General features: G+C 43.7%; 1 protein-coding gene across 7 annotated transcripts in view; it reads right to left on the bottom strand.

Moving 5' to 3' along the window:
• The window catches only part of akt3a (v-akt murine thymoma viral oncogene homolog 3a), a 40,085-nt gene extending 23,938 nt beyond the window's left edge, over positions 1 to 16,147 (bottom strand). For 3 of the 7 annotated variants that reach the window (XR_008692626.1, XM_055502712.1, XM_055502713.1), the window contains exons 1-2: positions 15,998 to 16,147; positions 12,575 to 12,973 (exon numbers count right to left, since the gene is read on the bottom strand). Coding sequence is in view for 5 of the 7 variants with exons in the window: in XM_055502712.1 (XP_055358687.1) it covers positions 12,575 to 12,620 (46 nt within the window). In the remaining 2 variants the exon portion in view is untranslated. Of the gene's footprint in view, positions 1 to 12,574; positions 12,974 to 15,598; positions 15,867 to 15,997 lie in introns of those variants that run through there. The other 4 variants (XR_008692625.1, XM_029127283.3, XM_029127285.3 and 1 more) reach the window with 3 other exon arrangements.
• Positions 16,148 to 17,062: the final 915 nt, after the last annotated feature.

Genomic DNA, 17,062 nt, shown 5'->3' with positions numbered 1-17,062 from the left:
TGGGGGGTGGGGAGAAACGCAGAGATTTAAAACATGAGACAGGTAGAAATTGTAGGGTTGAACTTCAGCCAGCACGGCAGAAATGAGTCACACAAGCTTCTCCGTCTCACACACTCCTTCAGGACACCAGCAGAGCCGCGCTCGCCCGCTACACGGCAATTCAACAACAAACCTGAAGGACCAGAAGCAGAACCTTTGACGACAATTAAATAAATAACTCCACAACAATGTGAGCTCACCAGCCATTTGTTAATCAACCCAAACAGGGATTTAATTTAATGCTTTGGCCGAGGCTGGAGCTGATATGCAGATGGCGCAGGGATGGGGCTGTGTGACTGGCACTCTGGGAGCTGGAGGAGCGGCGAGCGGCGGCTGTGTAGGTAGGGGGGAAGGGGGGGGGGGGGGGGGGGGGGGGGCGACGCGGACCACCGCTTCTGCCACGTTCCAGCACAGACACAGCAGCTCACCGCCGAGGAGAGGAGCGTGTGGCCCCACAACAGCACATACAGAAGTATATGTATAAACACAAAGTCTATTCACCAAACTACCAAACTTTATTCATGTTAAAAGATATCGCTGGATTTTTGCTGCTGCACAGCACAGCATCATGAGAGTTGCATCATCGCACACCACCAGTGTGGGGGGTTAAAGCTGAAGCCATGTACTTGAGCCAATCTCCTTATAGGCACAGGTCATGACACCTCCAGACAGCAGTGCACTGAGGGGTTTAATGGTTTTATGTTTGTATTAGTGTCTGACACTTAAAAAGCAGGAAAAGACTAAGAGCAGTAATACGCGGGGAGAAGGAGGAAGGAGAGAGATTAGGTTTAATATCTGGCAGGTAAGCCATTAGTAAAAGGTTAAGAATGTGGGGAGTGGTGCAGTAAGACGCTTGAACTAGCTATCTGTCTGAGAGTCTGTACAAGCAACAACATAACGCGGAGCTGCAATCACTTACGGCTCCAAAGTTGTGCTACAACACGACAATAAATAAGGAGTAATGAAGAAGCACAATTATTTCCATGATTTGTGGCTGACTACAGTATGTGCATAACCTCCAGCCCAGCAGTTCTAACTCCTGTCTGCTCAGACATCTTAGAGTGCATCCAGGTTCTCTGATGCAAATCCACTTACAGTGCATTAGTCTCATTACTACATTGGGGGAGGACTGGTGTTTGTATGTGTGTTTGCTTTGAAGTCACCTTCAGTGACAACAGAAGCGCAGCAGTTTGTCTTCGTGGAAGGTTCACGCGGCATTTTTGCCACACGCAATCATCATATAGAACTAGAACAAGTGGGCAAAACGTGAGGCTTGAATGTGATTCAGCTTGAAGCTGCTGTAGATTTAGAGGTCTACTGCTGGAGCAAATTATGCAGGCATCTGTCTCAGTCTGTGGAGGGCAGAGCGGGACACTGAATGAGGGGGACTCTGCAGTTCAGGTTTAAACAGTAGCAGAAAGCTTGGGCAGGGCAGGGCAGGGCAGCCAGATGGAGTAGATACCCATGGGAGTGTGGCCATCCCTCGGGGGCCACTAGGAGATTTCACCCAGCCAGCTGCACACAGCCAAAGCCTCCTGGTAGGCTGTGCTGGATGCACATACACACAATCCCGCACGCAGGCAGGCTGCCCTGGTGCCCCTCCGCTAGCCCAGCTGGTGCAGAAAGCGGCTCACTCGTGCACACATAGGCACAGTAAATAAATGAATAGTATGTTCAAAATGCTATTTGAAAAAAGCACTAAAAAATCCCCAAAATTCATGCCATCATTCTCTTTAAACCTGCACCTTGTTCCCCTTTTCCTCCTACACCAGCTGCAGTACCACTAAGCTCCAGTAGATGGGGGTAGCTCCCTGGAGCACGGTGACCACCGCTGTGTCGCTAACAGCGCTGCAGAGCAGCTGACGGACGCACAGCAGCCAGGCAGCCCAACAGCACTGTTGTTTGTTGGCAATGTGCGTGTGAGTCAGTGTGTGTATTTCTGGGTACCACATTCAGTCAGCTTAAAGAAGCATGTGCCTGTATGTTTAATCGGCTGTGATGCTGCCGTAGAGGGAGGGTCCGCTGCCTCCTAAAGCACCCAAGGATTAGTGCAGTGTTAGCATATTTGCATCTTTGCTGGAGTGATGCTGCTTAACGCCACCTGTGCCAGAGAGACTTCCTCTGTCCCCCCACCCTGCACCCACACGCTTAAAGATGTAGACACACACAAAATAGGTCGAAGAAGGTCACAGATACAGCAGCTCTAATTTTTCAATCTTGACTGACTAATTATTACATAATTATGATACTGTATGTTTTTACAATGAGTAGATCAGCTCCCAGGCCAAAGAGATTCATGGATTCTGCATATTTTCACTATATCCACACTCATTCATCCACCTACACATAAACACAAGTGTCAATCCATAACATGTCACTGAAAACACACAACAGACATCTTTGGATGTCTTCTAGTCTGACAAGAAGGTAAGAATACAATCTAAGCTAACTGGCGCTAAAGGGCCTTGCATTTAAACGCTAAATAACACTAGGAATATCACAGTGCTTGTGTTCAGAATGCAGTGGATCCAATGTGATTAAGGGAGACGCACACACAGCCGATGAGCAGACTAATCAAATTGCACTGATTGCTGGTATATTGCTTCTCTCCATTCTCTCCTTTGGATGGCATTGTGTGCTGGCATCATTGATTTCTTAATCTATCTACACCGCTGACATTCACATTAAATACAGTCGATTTTCCAAACGCCATACATTCATTTTCTAAATATAACAATTCAAGTTACATTAGGTCAATAGCAGGCTGTCTTTCAGATACAGACCAGATACTAAAGACCTGTACAAGTGGGGCTATTGTTTTTCTGCCAATCAGAGTCAACTCACCTGTGATGACATGTATAAATATACAGTTCCACTTATGCATAACTACAACTATAAACGATGGTCTCATTTTCACATTGACAAGACTATAATAGAACCTAAGGAATCGTCAGAAGAGTTTCTTAAAGCCTCAGTTCAAATTCCTACTCTGTCCCTTCATCTTGCAGGCTGTAAATATGAATATGAATACGTCAGTGTAGAGTTGTCAAGCCAAACAACAAGGGGAGGATCAGAAGGCTAGACACAGCTGTCTAACTGTGTGTATGCCTGCACGCTTTGGGGGGGCTTTAACCAGCCCAACCCTGTCCAGTCGAGCAGTGGTGAACAGGTGCAAAGCTTTGTGTGCGTGTGTGTTTAAGTCACTATTATTCCAGAGTGGCTGGCTCTGTATTATTAATTCAGAATTGCTGGGCTGGGGCTGTGGGCGGCAGCTGGCATTACATGTGCATGGCTGTGTGTGTGGACAACATAAGTCCCCCCTGGTCCTTTGTGAAGACCCAGTCGTTTCCTAAAGCACCGGAGCAGCAGTGTGGGGTATGTCTCCCAGTCGGCGTGTAAACGTATACACATGCACACACTCGCACAAAGTTTAATATGTTAACACAAAGACACTCGTGCACAAGAGCACACTAGAACAGCAGGTAAGAGTAAACAATCAAGCATTATACCCTAACTGCTGAAGTGCACCCTCACCAGCCGCCCACTCCCACCCCACCCATCACACAAATGAACACACACACACACACACACACCCACACTGAAGGATCCTCTGATGAGCTGCACTGAAGGGCCGACACTAAGTGCCCTTCACCCCCCTAACTTGTGCGCTCCTCTCTGTGCAGTCTGGATACCTGAGTGGCTCTCTGCCCACAGGGTCGATTCACACTGGGTGCACATTCATACTGGGCACATCTGAAGCAACTGACTCACAATCTGGATCATGAGCATAGGTGACAGTGACTAACCACAAACTGACAACTCAATTGCCTCCTGTTTTCAGCTTCTGATAACCGGTTGAAGGCACAATCACAAACATGTAGTTACTGTTACATCCAGAGGAATGAAAACGAGAATGAAACGAGGGCCCACCTCAACCCCCCCTCACAATCTGCCACCCTCCATTGTGTGAAAGTCAGTGATATACTAATGAAGACAGTTCATCAGAACCGGGTCCAACACTAGACATACTTTTTGCCCATGTGACCTGTTTGCTTGTGATTCAACAGCGCCTTCTCTAAAACTTTGCAGAGACGGATTATTTTTTATGAACGCCACTTCCACCACACTCGACAGGTGACAGACAACTCTACACACTAGTCCACGTCTGACTAAAACTGCTCTCCGTGCCTGAAAGCTGGTGTTTGTCGTGCTGTAACGTCTGTCGTTTTTGACAACATGTCAACCTCAGCTGGCCGGCATCACTCAGGCTCTGAGGAAATTCAACGTGGCTGTATGTGTTGTTCAAGATCAGTATAACATGAGAATAAGCATAGAAGCCAACCTTTCATCAGCAAAAATATAATAGTTTACAATCAAGTTGACAAATCTGCTGACCCATACAGATTTCTTTAGAGCCATTTTTCATTACTTCTTTTACTTTACTTAAAAATATTACTATATTAGGTCATTATCTAAAACATCAAATGCTGTAACCATCTTATTCTCAATCACAGGTTAAAGAAATGTGCTTTAACGCAATAGACACTTCTTAAAACTCAATGTGTTGTTTATATTATAATAGATAACTATACTAAGAAATATTTTATATATAAGATGCCTACAGACGAAGAAGAAATTGGTGCTCCATGAACTTGCAAGACATTTAATGAGCGGGCCATATCCCAGGTCTATTCACACTGAAGCTTTGTGAGGAAACACTCAAACCACAGAGCAATATCTGAGTATGGCAGATGTTCGTCCTCTATTCTTCTCTGTTCTCCCCCTCCACCTCCTCTCATACAGCAGCCTGCCATTGAACCTCATGTTCCAGACGCTATTGCTGTGAGACATCTGCACCTCACCGTTCCTTTTTTCTCCTCCATCCCATCATGACACACACACACACACACACACACACACACACACACACACACACACACACACACCCCTTTTCTTGATGACAGATGGCAAATCAACAATTGTGCGGAGTTAGTCTCTTCAAACACACAAATACCACCTTCCTGTCCTCCTGTCTCTTTGTGACGATCCCCTGTCAGATGTCTTGATTTCTTTCTTACAACCGAGTGTATGCAAATGTGTGTGTGTGTGTGTGTGTGTGTGTGTGTGTGTGTGTGTGTGTGTGTCCCTCTTTACCTCAGTTTATTAAGCACTAGCTAGATGAGAGCTTGGTGAGGACCGGGTTCCAGCCAGTGGACCATATGGGGCATATTAAGCCCCCTCAGAACACTGAGCCAACTGATTACCACTGTCGTCCACCGCTCTACACTAGAGTCAGATTGGAAACGGGGAATTTTATCATGGACAGCTAATTAATGGCTGGAGACTGGCAACGAGAGACGCAAGAGGCTGAGGAGGATGAAAACTTCTGTTTGGTCTCTTCTTCCTCTGTTTTAATTAAGTTAACTGAGAGTCCGAAACAGGCATTCACTCAAAAGACCTACATGCACATTTTTTAAGTGTGTCTGGGGGTCTGCAGTTAGTGTGTTAGATAATCCTGTCAGAGACAGATTACAGGTGGGAGGATATAAATAGCATGACTGTCCCTTTAACCTGGCCACAGTGACATTAGCATGCAGCTCATCTATTAAGTCAGCCACAACAGAAACGCATACAAAGCCATCACACATAGGGCTTAACAGAACCCATTTCTTTAGCCATGTAATAGTAGACACGGGTATGAGCACATACAAACTTCTTACAGAAGCCACCACGACAGCCACTGTACTTTTACTTGATTTTACTTTTTATTTATACTGATGGGGAGAAAATACAGTAACAGCAACACACTAGGTGTTTGCTGACATATTAATATTTGCTCTGCAGAATTAAATGAAGCAATAGATAAACACTGGCACTGCCTGTACCTTAGCAATGATTGTGTCTTATCTTATAATTATCAACCTACTGTATGTACAGACTACATCAACACTAAATCACAATACCTGCAGTATCACCACCATCACCATCACCAACAGCAAAGCACTGTCCCAACATAAGTCTTTGTAACAGGGTTTGCTTTCTTATGATGTGTTTTACAGAGTAGCAGAGTAAATAAATAAAATACATGAACCATGTAGTGTAACAGAGCAAGAATGCCTGTCCGATTACCAATGGCAACCAGACGCTGTCCACTGACTGCTGTCCACCATCTAGGGGTGCTGGGATAGGCCCTGTTCCAAACCACATTTATTGAGGCAAATAGAAAAAAATGATAAGGAAAGAATCTGTATTGTCATTTCCTTATTGTTCACACAGGAGGTAATGATTTAGCCTTGGCTGTTCAGCCAAGTTAAATGCAACCAACATTAATGCTGAATTAATATGCCACATTCAATCTTTCTCCTCAGTTTTGTCTGGACACCTTCCTGGTCTGACCAGTAACAACAACAGTGGCTGTTTAGATGTCATGCAGCAAACCATGTGAGATCTTTGCAAAGATTCTGGGGAAAACCTAGTCAACTGACTTACTGTAAGATAGTCTTGCTTTATTATTTACAGTAGAATTATACAATTAAAACACACAAGTGTATTTTACCTACATCACAGAAGCTCCCTACTGTCAATACAGGGTCACCAAAAAAATTAAGTTATTACTGTATGTAGAATTCAAAAACAATCAGCACAGTTTTAGAATCATATCAATGTAGGAGAACGTATACTGTACATTTAAAATATATAGATCCAGTTCTTTCTGCAGCTACTGTAAAACCTATGCAGGCCGTTGGCTACTAGGCACTAATCCGTTTGCACATGACCCAAACCAACCCCCACTCTAACCTGTCTCCTTTAATCGGCCCAAAGTACATTCAAACCAGTACCACAAGATACTACACACAACCTCCTAGGTCTAATCTAGTTGACAGCATACTTAAATGCTCAATCCGATTCTATTTTGAACTTAAATTGTTTTGTCAAGAAAGGCTATAGGTGCTGCATCCACTGCTCAAAACCCAAATGCCCGTAGAATAGCAGAAGGTAGAAAAATTGAATGGTTAACTTCATGTAGTTAGTAACATACAGTACTCATCTACATGTATATGACTCAGAAAGGCAAAATATTTGAGACTCTGTGTGAAGATGCATCATTCAGGTTTGGGGTCAGCAATTCTGTATCATGTATGTGCGCTACAAATTACCCCTATTATTCAATTTCTCCTCCTTCCAACTCTTCTCCCTTCCTCTATCAAGTTCTCCCTCTGCAGTGATCAGCACTCTATCCATTGATCCATCCATTCATTTATCCAAGACTTCCTCACTAAACAGTAGTTCATAGGCTCACCCATCCATTAATCCATTTCTCTCTTTGGATGGCCTTTACAAGGATGCTTCCTACCACTTACCACTGATCCTATTGACTAACTGAGTTACGGAGCCTCAGGCTGGTGAATCCAGACAGAACTCAAGGAGTTCCTTGAGGACTATACTCTTCTGGACAGTCCATATGTTGTTCCTGGATTCTGCTGGAGCCACTCTCCTATCTAAGTGACCTAAGTGTCACAGCACAGGGTTCTAATCATCACAGACAACTTATCAATCTTCTTGTGGTCATTGTTGAGATACTATAAAAATCTGTGCCTGGTGTGGTAGATCCTAGCCTCTATTGATGTTGTACCTTCAGTGTGTTCTGACTTATCAGGACTTTACTTACTAACTGCAGATATGTGGATGCTACTCCTTCCTCTTTATGGTTCCCATGCGCCTGTGAGACCCCAGTTACTTGTAGCCATCGTCAACATCTGTTGTGTTCTGGTAGTTCATTGATCACAGCTCCCACTATTTGCCTCCCACTTTAATTAACCAGTCTAAAAAAATCCTGAAGTCTTTGTTGTAGGTCCTTGAAGATAATGAATGGAGTCTAGGTAGATTTTGTGTATTTGGTAGATTTTGTTCCTTTGTCCTTAGTTTAGCATTTGTCTCATTTAAATCCACCACAATGACACAGTGACGAGCGGGCAGTCTTGCTTGTCTTCTAAACATCCTGGTCCCCATGTACAGAGTCAAACAGTAGCTCAGCAACTTTTCTCTGGATAACCTCTGCAGACTGCGCCCAGCGTCGGTTCAAGCAGTCATGCAAGGAGTGCTTATGTATATACACTTTATATATTGCTGCAAAACAAAACAAAAAATACCCACTGAATACAAAGGTGACCCTCTCTGCTGTCTGTGCACATTGTCCATTTGTTTTTCATTCAGTGTCTGTACCCGTTAGCTGCAGTTCTCATCTACATTGGCAAGTTGTCCACCTCTGTTCTATGCTGGCTGTAACTGTCACAAACCATCAGTCCCTCTGCCTGTCTTCCCTGTACTGTTTGTCTGTAGGCTCTGCAGACTAGTCTGTCTGTTTGTGCATTACTGTCGGTCTGTCTGAGTATCTGGCTCCCTGCCATTCTCTGCAGTGTAGAGTGAGTCATTCTTAGGACAATGGAGACAGTTTGTAAAGCCACAGTGGAGCGTACACTTCCTCCGGATGTGCAAGAGGATGCCATTCATAACAATGCCTGCGCTGTCTGCTACTGCCCTGTATGTGTGTTTGGAAAACAGAGAGGCTAGAAAGACAAGTACAGGAAAAAAGCGATCAGAGAAAGTGGGAATTGCAATTAAAAAGGGGTGATATGTATTGACAAGCTCTATAAAAGGAGGCAGGACAGTGGAAGGCGGGTGAGAATATACCGGTGACAATGCAGACAGTGGTGGCGGCAGTAGCAGTGGCGGCCGGTGATTGATATCAGTGTTCTGGCACTGCCACCTGATCCAGCCAGCCAGCCTCTAGCATTGAACTCACTGAACCTACTGAGCCAAGATGGCTGCCTCACTGCACTGCACCCAATGAACCCCACAGCAGTCTCATGTATACAGTATACAGCATACAGCACAGCCATGCAGCTCCCAAGGGGGTTTAGTTAAAGAGGCTGAGCACTAAATGTGACATGCATCGATGCCAAAGCGCTTTAAATAACAGATAAACTCATTTTCGTGAATGTAGAAATACAACATTAAAAAAGGAGGCTCCATGGAACCACGTCTCGTAAAAAAAAAAAAACAGCTACTACTGTGAATGTACAACATGTTCCTGACTGCTGTTTGGCTCATTAAAGCCTCATCAGAGTCACAGATTCGTCGTTCCTAAATAAAATGAGTCAGTAATAAGTCTTCTTCCACTTTGATATAGCTGAATCTCATCTGATTAGTAGCTCTACAGACGAACACTTGTGGGGCACAGAACGTGTCAAAGGAAATATGGTTATGTTCTCTGTGCCTCCTTCAGTGTTTCTCCTACTCCCCTCCCTCCGAGCCATCTGTTGTGCTGACTGCTGTGTGGGCTGATGCTGGAGGAGGAAACAGTATCTTGACTACACTGGCTGACTGTGACCTCTGTGACCTCACATGCTCCGACAGAAGATTAACTGAAAATAGAGTTTACCTTACATTCAGGTTTTTAAGTTGAAATAAAGAAGCATTTTAACACAGGATGTGAATCCCCAAATAATAACCAACACACCTTTCCTAGGATTTGCCATGGGCTCAAATTTGTCTTCCAAATCTTTATTCAAGGTTCATTTGCAAAAATTAAATTTTATCATTAACAACACAACAAAAATTTCCAAATTTTGGCATTTCTGGTTTCCATAGAGAACGTCTGCCTTTACACCAGACTGTGTAACAGATTTTGTTATTCATCCACTGTTGGTTGTTTCTAAAGATAAAAAAAAAAATGCTGCAGCCAAATGCACTCCCCGCTGTCATTTCATGAAAGCAGGAAGGAAATCATTACCATGGCAGTGAGCAGTGAAATGCTCGGTCGTCTGAGGACACAGCGTGCTGTACTTAGCAGAGGTGATGATCCCAAGATTTGTCTCTGATCCGGGAACATGATTAGCTGATGGTGATCATCATTCTAGGTTCATTTCAATTCATTCACTTTCATGTCTTTGTTTCACACGTGCACATGCATTTCACTTTGACTACTCTTATGCTGTATGGTCAATGTGGTTTTGTTTTTCATTGCTTCCGAATTTTAGTGCATTTTAAGTTGGGCTGACCGAAGGATCAAAGAATGAAAAGCTTTTATATTGCTATGGTATTTTACATTAGTAGAAAAAATGAGGAAAGTCTTCCTTACTTCCAGTGTAAACACAGTCTGATGTGCTTCTAACGACACTGCTGTTGGACATGCTTATTCAGGACACTGTACAAACACACGCTTGACATGTGCAAGTGCGTTTTCTTTGTGTGACACTACATCAGTCATGATTATTCTAATAATGTGCGACTTGTCAACCTAAAATCACAGTCATATCTTGTATGTATTTCCTACAAAAGGTGATGTCACAGTGAAGGAAAGTGCAGAAACATGCAGAAAACTAAGTCAGACAAACAACAAACACATACTGTAAAGACCATATCATTAGGTATTTAGCTCACATCGAAAATTAAACTACTATTCTGAGTACAAATAAAGTTTATACAATTGTCCTGTCTTGAGACAGTTCTGTGAAAACCTTTTCACCACCATGTTTGACATCACTCACTACTGACCCTGTGGCAGTAAAACACACTTTCCATCTTATACATACAACGTACTGTATAAGTATGATTCTTTTTTGGCAACAATGCCACACCATATTGGAAACATACACTGAACAGCTGTTCAGATCATAACCCATTAGAAAAACTGCTATTTTGACTAACATAAAACCATTATTAAAAAACACAAACAAGCGTTCACCTGAATACACAAATATGATTGGCTATATTACATTAATTTAATATCCCCTATTAGCAAGATGAAAAAACAAATACACTACTCATTTAACTACAGGGCATGAAGGCAGAATGTGCAATAACTCAGCAGGTATTTAGGAAGTCATCAGACACTTGTTTATTGAAATACAAGGTTTCATTATTGATTTAACTTAAAAAGACCCACAGGCATCTGAGAGCTATGGAAAGATTTCCTATTTGCCAGTACACAATCGTTCTGATCTCTTCCTCTCTTTTTTGTCATGTCAGGCTTGAGGTTCAGGTTTGTTTTTGCATCATTGTCTTTATGCCACTGAACTAATAAAAAAACGATGTGTGCTAGTTAGAAAGTACATGGCCTTCCAGACAGTGAAAACACAATTAAATGCAATCCTATTAGAGAGAGACAGAGAGGCAGAAGTCGTTTTGCTACCTTTATCTGTCTTTGTTTCATTTCAGTAAAATGCTGTCTAATGACAAAGACTGCAGTGCTTGCTGTATCACGACCTGGACAGTGAGTCAGCACCCCGACTCTACTCCTCTCCGCACACACACATACCATTTAGCATATGATGCAGACAAACATTCATATTCCTCCAACAAACACCTCCACCTCCTTCCCTACAACCTCTGTCTCTATGACACACTGACGCACACTGGCAGCGCTGCGTCGTGACTGGGGGCGATGTGTTCCTCTTAATATGCACAGACGACTGTCTGAGAATCACAGTGGCACACAGGCAAAGACCCTCCCCTCTACTTCAGCAAGCGAGTGTGTGTATGTGGTCCAGCCACAGCACTCACTCCATGCACCGTAGTAAGGAGCACTATGCTAATCAACATATTTTCCTGCTGTGCTTTAGAGTTGGCCTACATTACCCAGAAGCCTGCTGTCTGTTATGCATCCATGTCACTTCCTGTTCTACAGTTTGTGTTACACATTCCTAGACACCATCACATAGTCAGAGGGATGATGCTCATTGGTCTGAAAGTCTGGAAATCCCCCTTGCTCTACCCCAGAGACTCCATCTCTGAAACACACACATACACTTGTGCCTTGAAGAAGCAACACCGGCAGAACAAGTGAAACTGTGATTTGACTACCCTGCCCTTCAGTTTGCTGTCATGCTTATAGTATATCACTGATTCCTCTGGTTTGGCCCTAGTCTGCAGGACTTTTCACCTATCTTTGCATTAACTAGTCTGTTGTCTGTTGTCTCATTTGGCTGTAAACAGGATGTGCTACCAGTGTGTACACCCCCCACCCTACCCTGACCAGTGCTCTCAACTCCACGTCACAGTGTCACCCTTTAGTTTTCCATCAACTCAACACCCAACTGCATCAAACAATACTGTACATCAGAGATGAAGAACTAACTTGACTGCACAGAATAGAAGACAGAGCACTATCAATATGATGATGGCCTTGTTAGGTGTTATTAACAACACACAAATGCATGCACTAGTCATGCACACACTCTCTTTCGGACTCAATCTGACTGAAGTACACAGAGGCTTGGCAAACAAACAGCCAGATAAGCTTATAATAGGGAGACATCCCTGTGAGGGCAAGCCCACATATACGTTTACACACTACACAGGCAGACATCCATGTGATCATACACACACACTCAATCGCAAACACTCACATCCTCCCACCGGCACATGTGGACAGGCACAGCCAGGCCCTCAGTCTAGACAAGAGGCAGAGAAGAAGAGGAGAGAAAATAGAGGCAGAGAGGAGGGGAGCAGAAGAGTAGCTAGATGTACTTACCCCGTTTCTGGAGCCATCCCTCTCTAACGATGGTGACATCGCTCATGGTTCCTTCACGCGGAGTCTGATGCCGCTACACGCCTGCTCCACAGAGAGAGAGAGGGAGGGAGGGAGGGAGGAGGGGAGGAGAGGAGAGAAAGAGAGGGAGAGGAGAAGGGGGGCGGCTCTCCCAGCCTCCGCGTCACTCTCCCTCCCTTTCTTTCTTTCCCGTTCACACACTCGCTCTCGGACACACAAACACACCGTGCGTGTGTGTTTGTGTGTCGCTTTGCTTCCTGTTGTGGCTTATCTCTGTGCCTCCCTCCCTTCTTCTTCTTCTTCTTCTTCCCCTCCTCCTCCACCTCCTCCTCCTCTGTCGTTCCCTCTCCAGACCTTCCGCCTCACCAGCAGTGAGTCAGCCTGAAAGGAAGTGAAAAGAGAAAAAAAAATAATGAAAAAATAAAGGCATGGGTTTATTTTCTGACTCTTCTTTTCCAAAGCCCTTTCATAGAATCTGACAAGACAAACAACTAGTTATTGTGGGGGCATATCCTCCCTCGGCTCTCACCCCACCCAATCATGCACTCAGTTCCTCTTTCTGTTGCTATCACTCTCACTGGTAAATAGGACGAATTGTTGCAGAGCTCTCGATGATGAAAAAAACTGACCCTGATTGCTAAACAATTATCACTGCGTGTTGCCTCGCACTCATTCATAGACATTTTTTCTGAGGAACAGGACGAGCTGTGTGCAAAAGCCAGCCTACCTTTTTGTGCTTGCTGTATTTCTGCATATCCAATAATTTTGTCAATGTGTGTGTGTAGGCTGATTTGTCTGTCTGTACGTGGGAGGTGGAAGAGTATCTTAGGACTGTGGAATAGGGTTTGGCTAAAAATAGCAACAACGGCAGTGAGGGATGCTCTCGCACTCTCTCTCTGCCCAAATCTCTGCACCTCTCTGTCGTCTCACTCTCGCTCTCCCTCCAACCACTCTCTCTCCGCATAGCCGCCACGTTCACCTCACATGCACCCTACTACACTGTATTACACAACATGCAACAACACCACGCTGCCCGGCTTGAATGGCGAGCACCACTATTGCAGCTAAGCTAGCAGTCATAAGCATCTAGCAGGAAATCAGTATTCAGATCAGCTAGTGTCTGCACTGCTGCCGACACTTGGAGCGGCTGCATCTCCGTGACCAAAGCTAGAACTGATGCACTCGCGTGCATGTACACACCCTAGAAGGTGACAGGGAGCTATTTCTTATGTCAAGGCACCACCAACCAATTTAAAACCGATGAACAAATGCAAACTTGTATTGTTCAATATATTTACATGGTTGATCACAATTCAGGAATTCAGGTTTTTGTCCCTTTCATTCTGCATGTTCACAGGTTTTCATTCGGTCCAAACTGAAGAGAGGTTGGTCAAGTTAAATCTCCTATAAGGACTACATACAGTAGTATTCAAACCGCAAACCTATAATAAAATATAATGATTCTTACCCAATTCTAACTTTATTGGTTAACTACTTCAAAATCAGCTGTTTAAATACATTTTTCTTACTACTATGTAAGAATTTTATTTTGTACATAAATCAAGATGTATAGCTTTTTCGTGTTTTGGAAAAGGTAGAGGTAAAGCTCAGCTAGCTTTTATTTGTTAGATGTAGCGACACTGTAAAAGCACCAGAAAATGTGAATACTGTATAATTTATGATCAACTCTAGTAATTACAGTACAGCCATGTGGATCAAATCCTTTTTATAGTCACTGTACAGAACAAATTTGGATTAAGTCTTACCGCTATAGTCTGTAACAACAGTGGGGCCTCAGTTAGCTTTAACCTTAATCTGCAATAGCATGGCCCTGATTGCCCTTAGTGCAGGACTGGAGATGAGCGATAGTGGACAACCCTTGTCACTAGAGCAGCTGTTGCTATGGCAATATCCACAGACATGATGAACCAAGCTAGGGGAAGCACCTGCCAGACAAGCTGTATTTCACGGTATTTGATTCCTGTAGCAACAACAGAGACAAAATGGCAAAAAAATAGTAGAAAACACAGAATCACAAAAAAAGAGGCAGACATGGAGAGACAGATGGAGGAAATGGAAACAGAGGGGAGGGACCAGAGGCCCCCCTTAATTCTAGAAGTTTCAATCTGGTTTTTTTTGTAACTATCTGGCTATCATCATGTTTGCGAACACAGAAAAGAATGTGGCTTGGAATCATGCAATTGTCCGTCAGGTTTGTGTAACATCCGTCAGTTTGATCACTTTAGTTCTGCTTTGTGAAATCACATTTTGTTTGTAATGTTGGCCTAACAATCAGGCACGACACACAACCAATCAGCCATGATGCACAAAATTCAACCACAAATTTGCCGGGGAGAGTAATAAATGGTGTTTTGAATTAGTGGTGCTGTAAAAGTCACAGGATCCAAAGGCTTAGTGCCAGCGCATGCCAGCCACGTTTAACTTCCTTTAACTATGTTTTTTTGGGGGGCATTGCTCTTTGCTTCTTGAACTAAAACATATACTATGACTACTATAACTATAAAAACAATCTAGTCTAAATAAAGATTTTATAATTTTACTGTGTGAATCACCAAAATTACCCAAACCTCAAGATTGTTGAAAAACACTAAACAAGTAGGTGATAAGCAAACCCATTAAGAACATTAACTATTACAATAAAGACGACCTAAACAACTATCAAACAAACTTTTTCTTCATATTTGCTTTTATTTTAGAATGTTATTATACTACAATAATTGTGTATTCTTATTCTGTACTATAGAGTATAATTAGTACAGTATAATTAAATGGGTTCAACTTGTAAACAGTAGCTGAAGCCGTCATATAAAATAAGAATACTACAGTAGATAATAGGCTGTCCGATATAGAGGCGCACATATTGACTATACTGAAAACAACTTAACGTGTATCACTCGTTGTCAAGGCATTCCAGCGTTATCAACACACAACTCTTGTTGTGTTTACCTTCACAACAGCGTGGCTAGCCTTAGCTAACGGCGTTACCTGGAGCGACAGGTGCGGCGCTATTCCCGAGCACCTGCTGTTCATAAACCGTTAGGGCCACTTATTACTTTCCGTCGCTGCGGAGCGGCTAACGCGAGGCTACGCCGCACCGGAGGCTGCACCGTCACCTGTTTCTGGTCAAGCGTCGCTGTCAACAAAAGTCGGCGGCGGAGCGGCGGCTGCAGTTTAAAGCTAACGCCGGGTGGATTTCCGAGAAGCGATAAAGGCTGTCTTTACCGCAGCCAACGGGTGATTTGACTTTCAGGAAAGCTCGTGACGTCACCCGCAGAAACGGCAGCCCCCTCTCTCTCTCACACACACACACACACACACACACACACACACACACACACTCACTCACTCACTCACTCACACTCACACACACAAACGTAGTCTCACCTCGTCCTCCCGTTCTTAGTCTACGGATTCCGCTCAGCGTCTGCTTCTTCTCCTGCGTAGAGATCTCTCATCATCCCATCCCAACATCTCGTTTGTCCCCACCGACTAACGGGTCAAACATCGCGAGACTCAGGTGCCCCGTTAACGGCTGTTCACGTTCTGAAGCTGGTTAGTTCTCTAGATCCGACAATAGCACGTACTCTCAAATCAACTTAAAGTACTTACTTTAAGTATTTGTTTCAGTAAGAAATAGTTTTCTCTGGGCTTCAGTTTTACTGAGTGGCTAAAATTATATATATTATGAAACACTTTGTATTTGGTTCATTTGTGAATTGTTGCCTTTTCAACATGTTCATTGGTTTGACCTTCGGGAGAGCAGTGACAGATTTTAGACTGAAGTTACTACATACTGTAACAGTACAGAGGTGGCGTGGAGGTTCTTAAGTTCTGAGTCTATGATTGTTTTGTACAGTGGGTCTACAAAGCTCAGATTTACCATAAACACACTGTTTACAATATCATTAAAACAAGCTGAGATCTTTGGAAGGTTTCCCAAATGTGAAGTGGTTGTATTAATTAATCTTCTGAGAATGAGGTATTCTGTAGATCGATACCGGTTCACTCAACTACGGCTGACCTATTGCAGTCTTTGTTATTAAGTATTGTTGTTAAGTTGGATAGTAAACATTGAGCCTCACATGATTAGTTTGCTTTTAATAATATATAAGGATGGACAAAACTAGAATCATTTCCTATAAATAATTATCAAAGCGATGCCTTCACTCATCTGTTCTTCTCTCCGCTCGCTGTCTGCTTCCCCAGATGGCGTGGCGTGTGGAGCTGGGCAGCAGTGGCAGAGGGTATAGGTATGGGGCTGTGGCTGGGCACAGCGTGCAGACACAGGTGGACCTAGCGTGTCAGATTATACGTGTGCTCTTCTGGCCCCTCTTTACACATACACACACGTTGCCATCAGCTGGCCTTTTGCTCACAGCTCTGTGAGCGGAGGGGGAATGTGGTCAGAGACCAGCATCCTGGGAAGGTGTGTGTGTGTGTGTGTGTGTG

The sequence above is a fragment of the Betta splendens genome, chromosome 15, assembly GCF_900634795.4.
Source record: "Betta splendens chromosome 15, fBetSpl5.4, whole genome shotgun sequence".
NCBI lineage: Eukaryota > Metazoa > Chordata > Actinopteri > Anabantiformes > Osphronemidae > Betta > Betta splendens.
The sequence above is the reverse complement of the archived record's forward strand: the minus strand, read 5'-3'. Positions and strand labels throughout refer to the sequence as shown.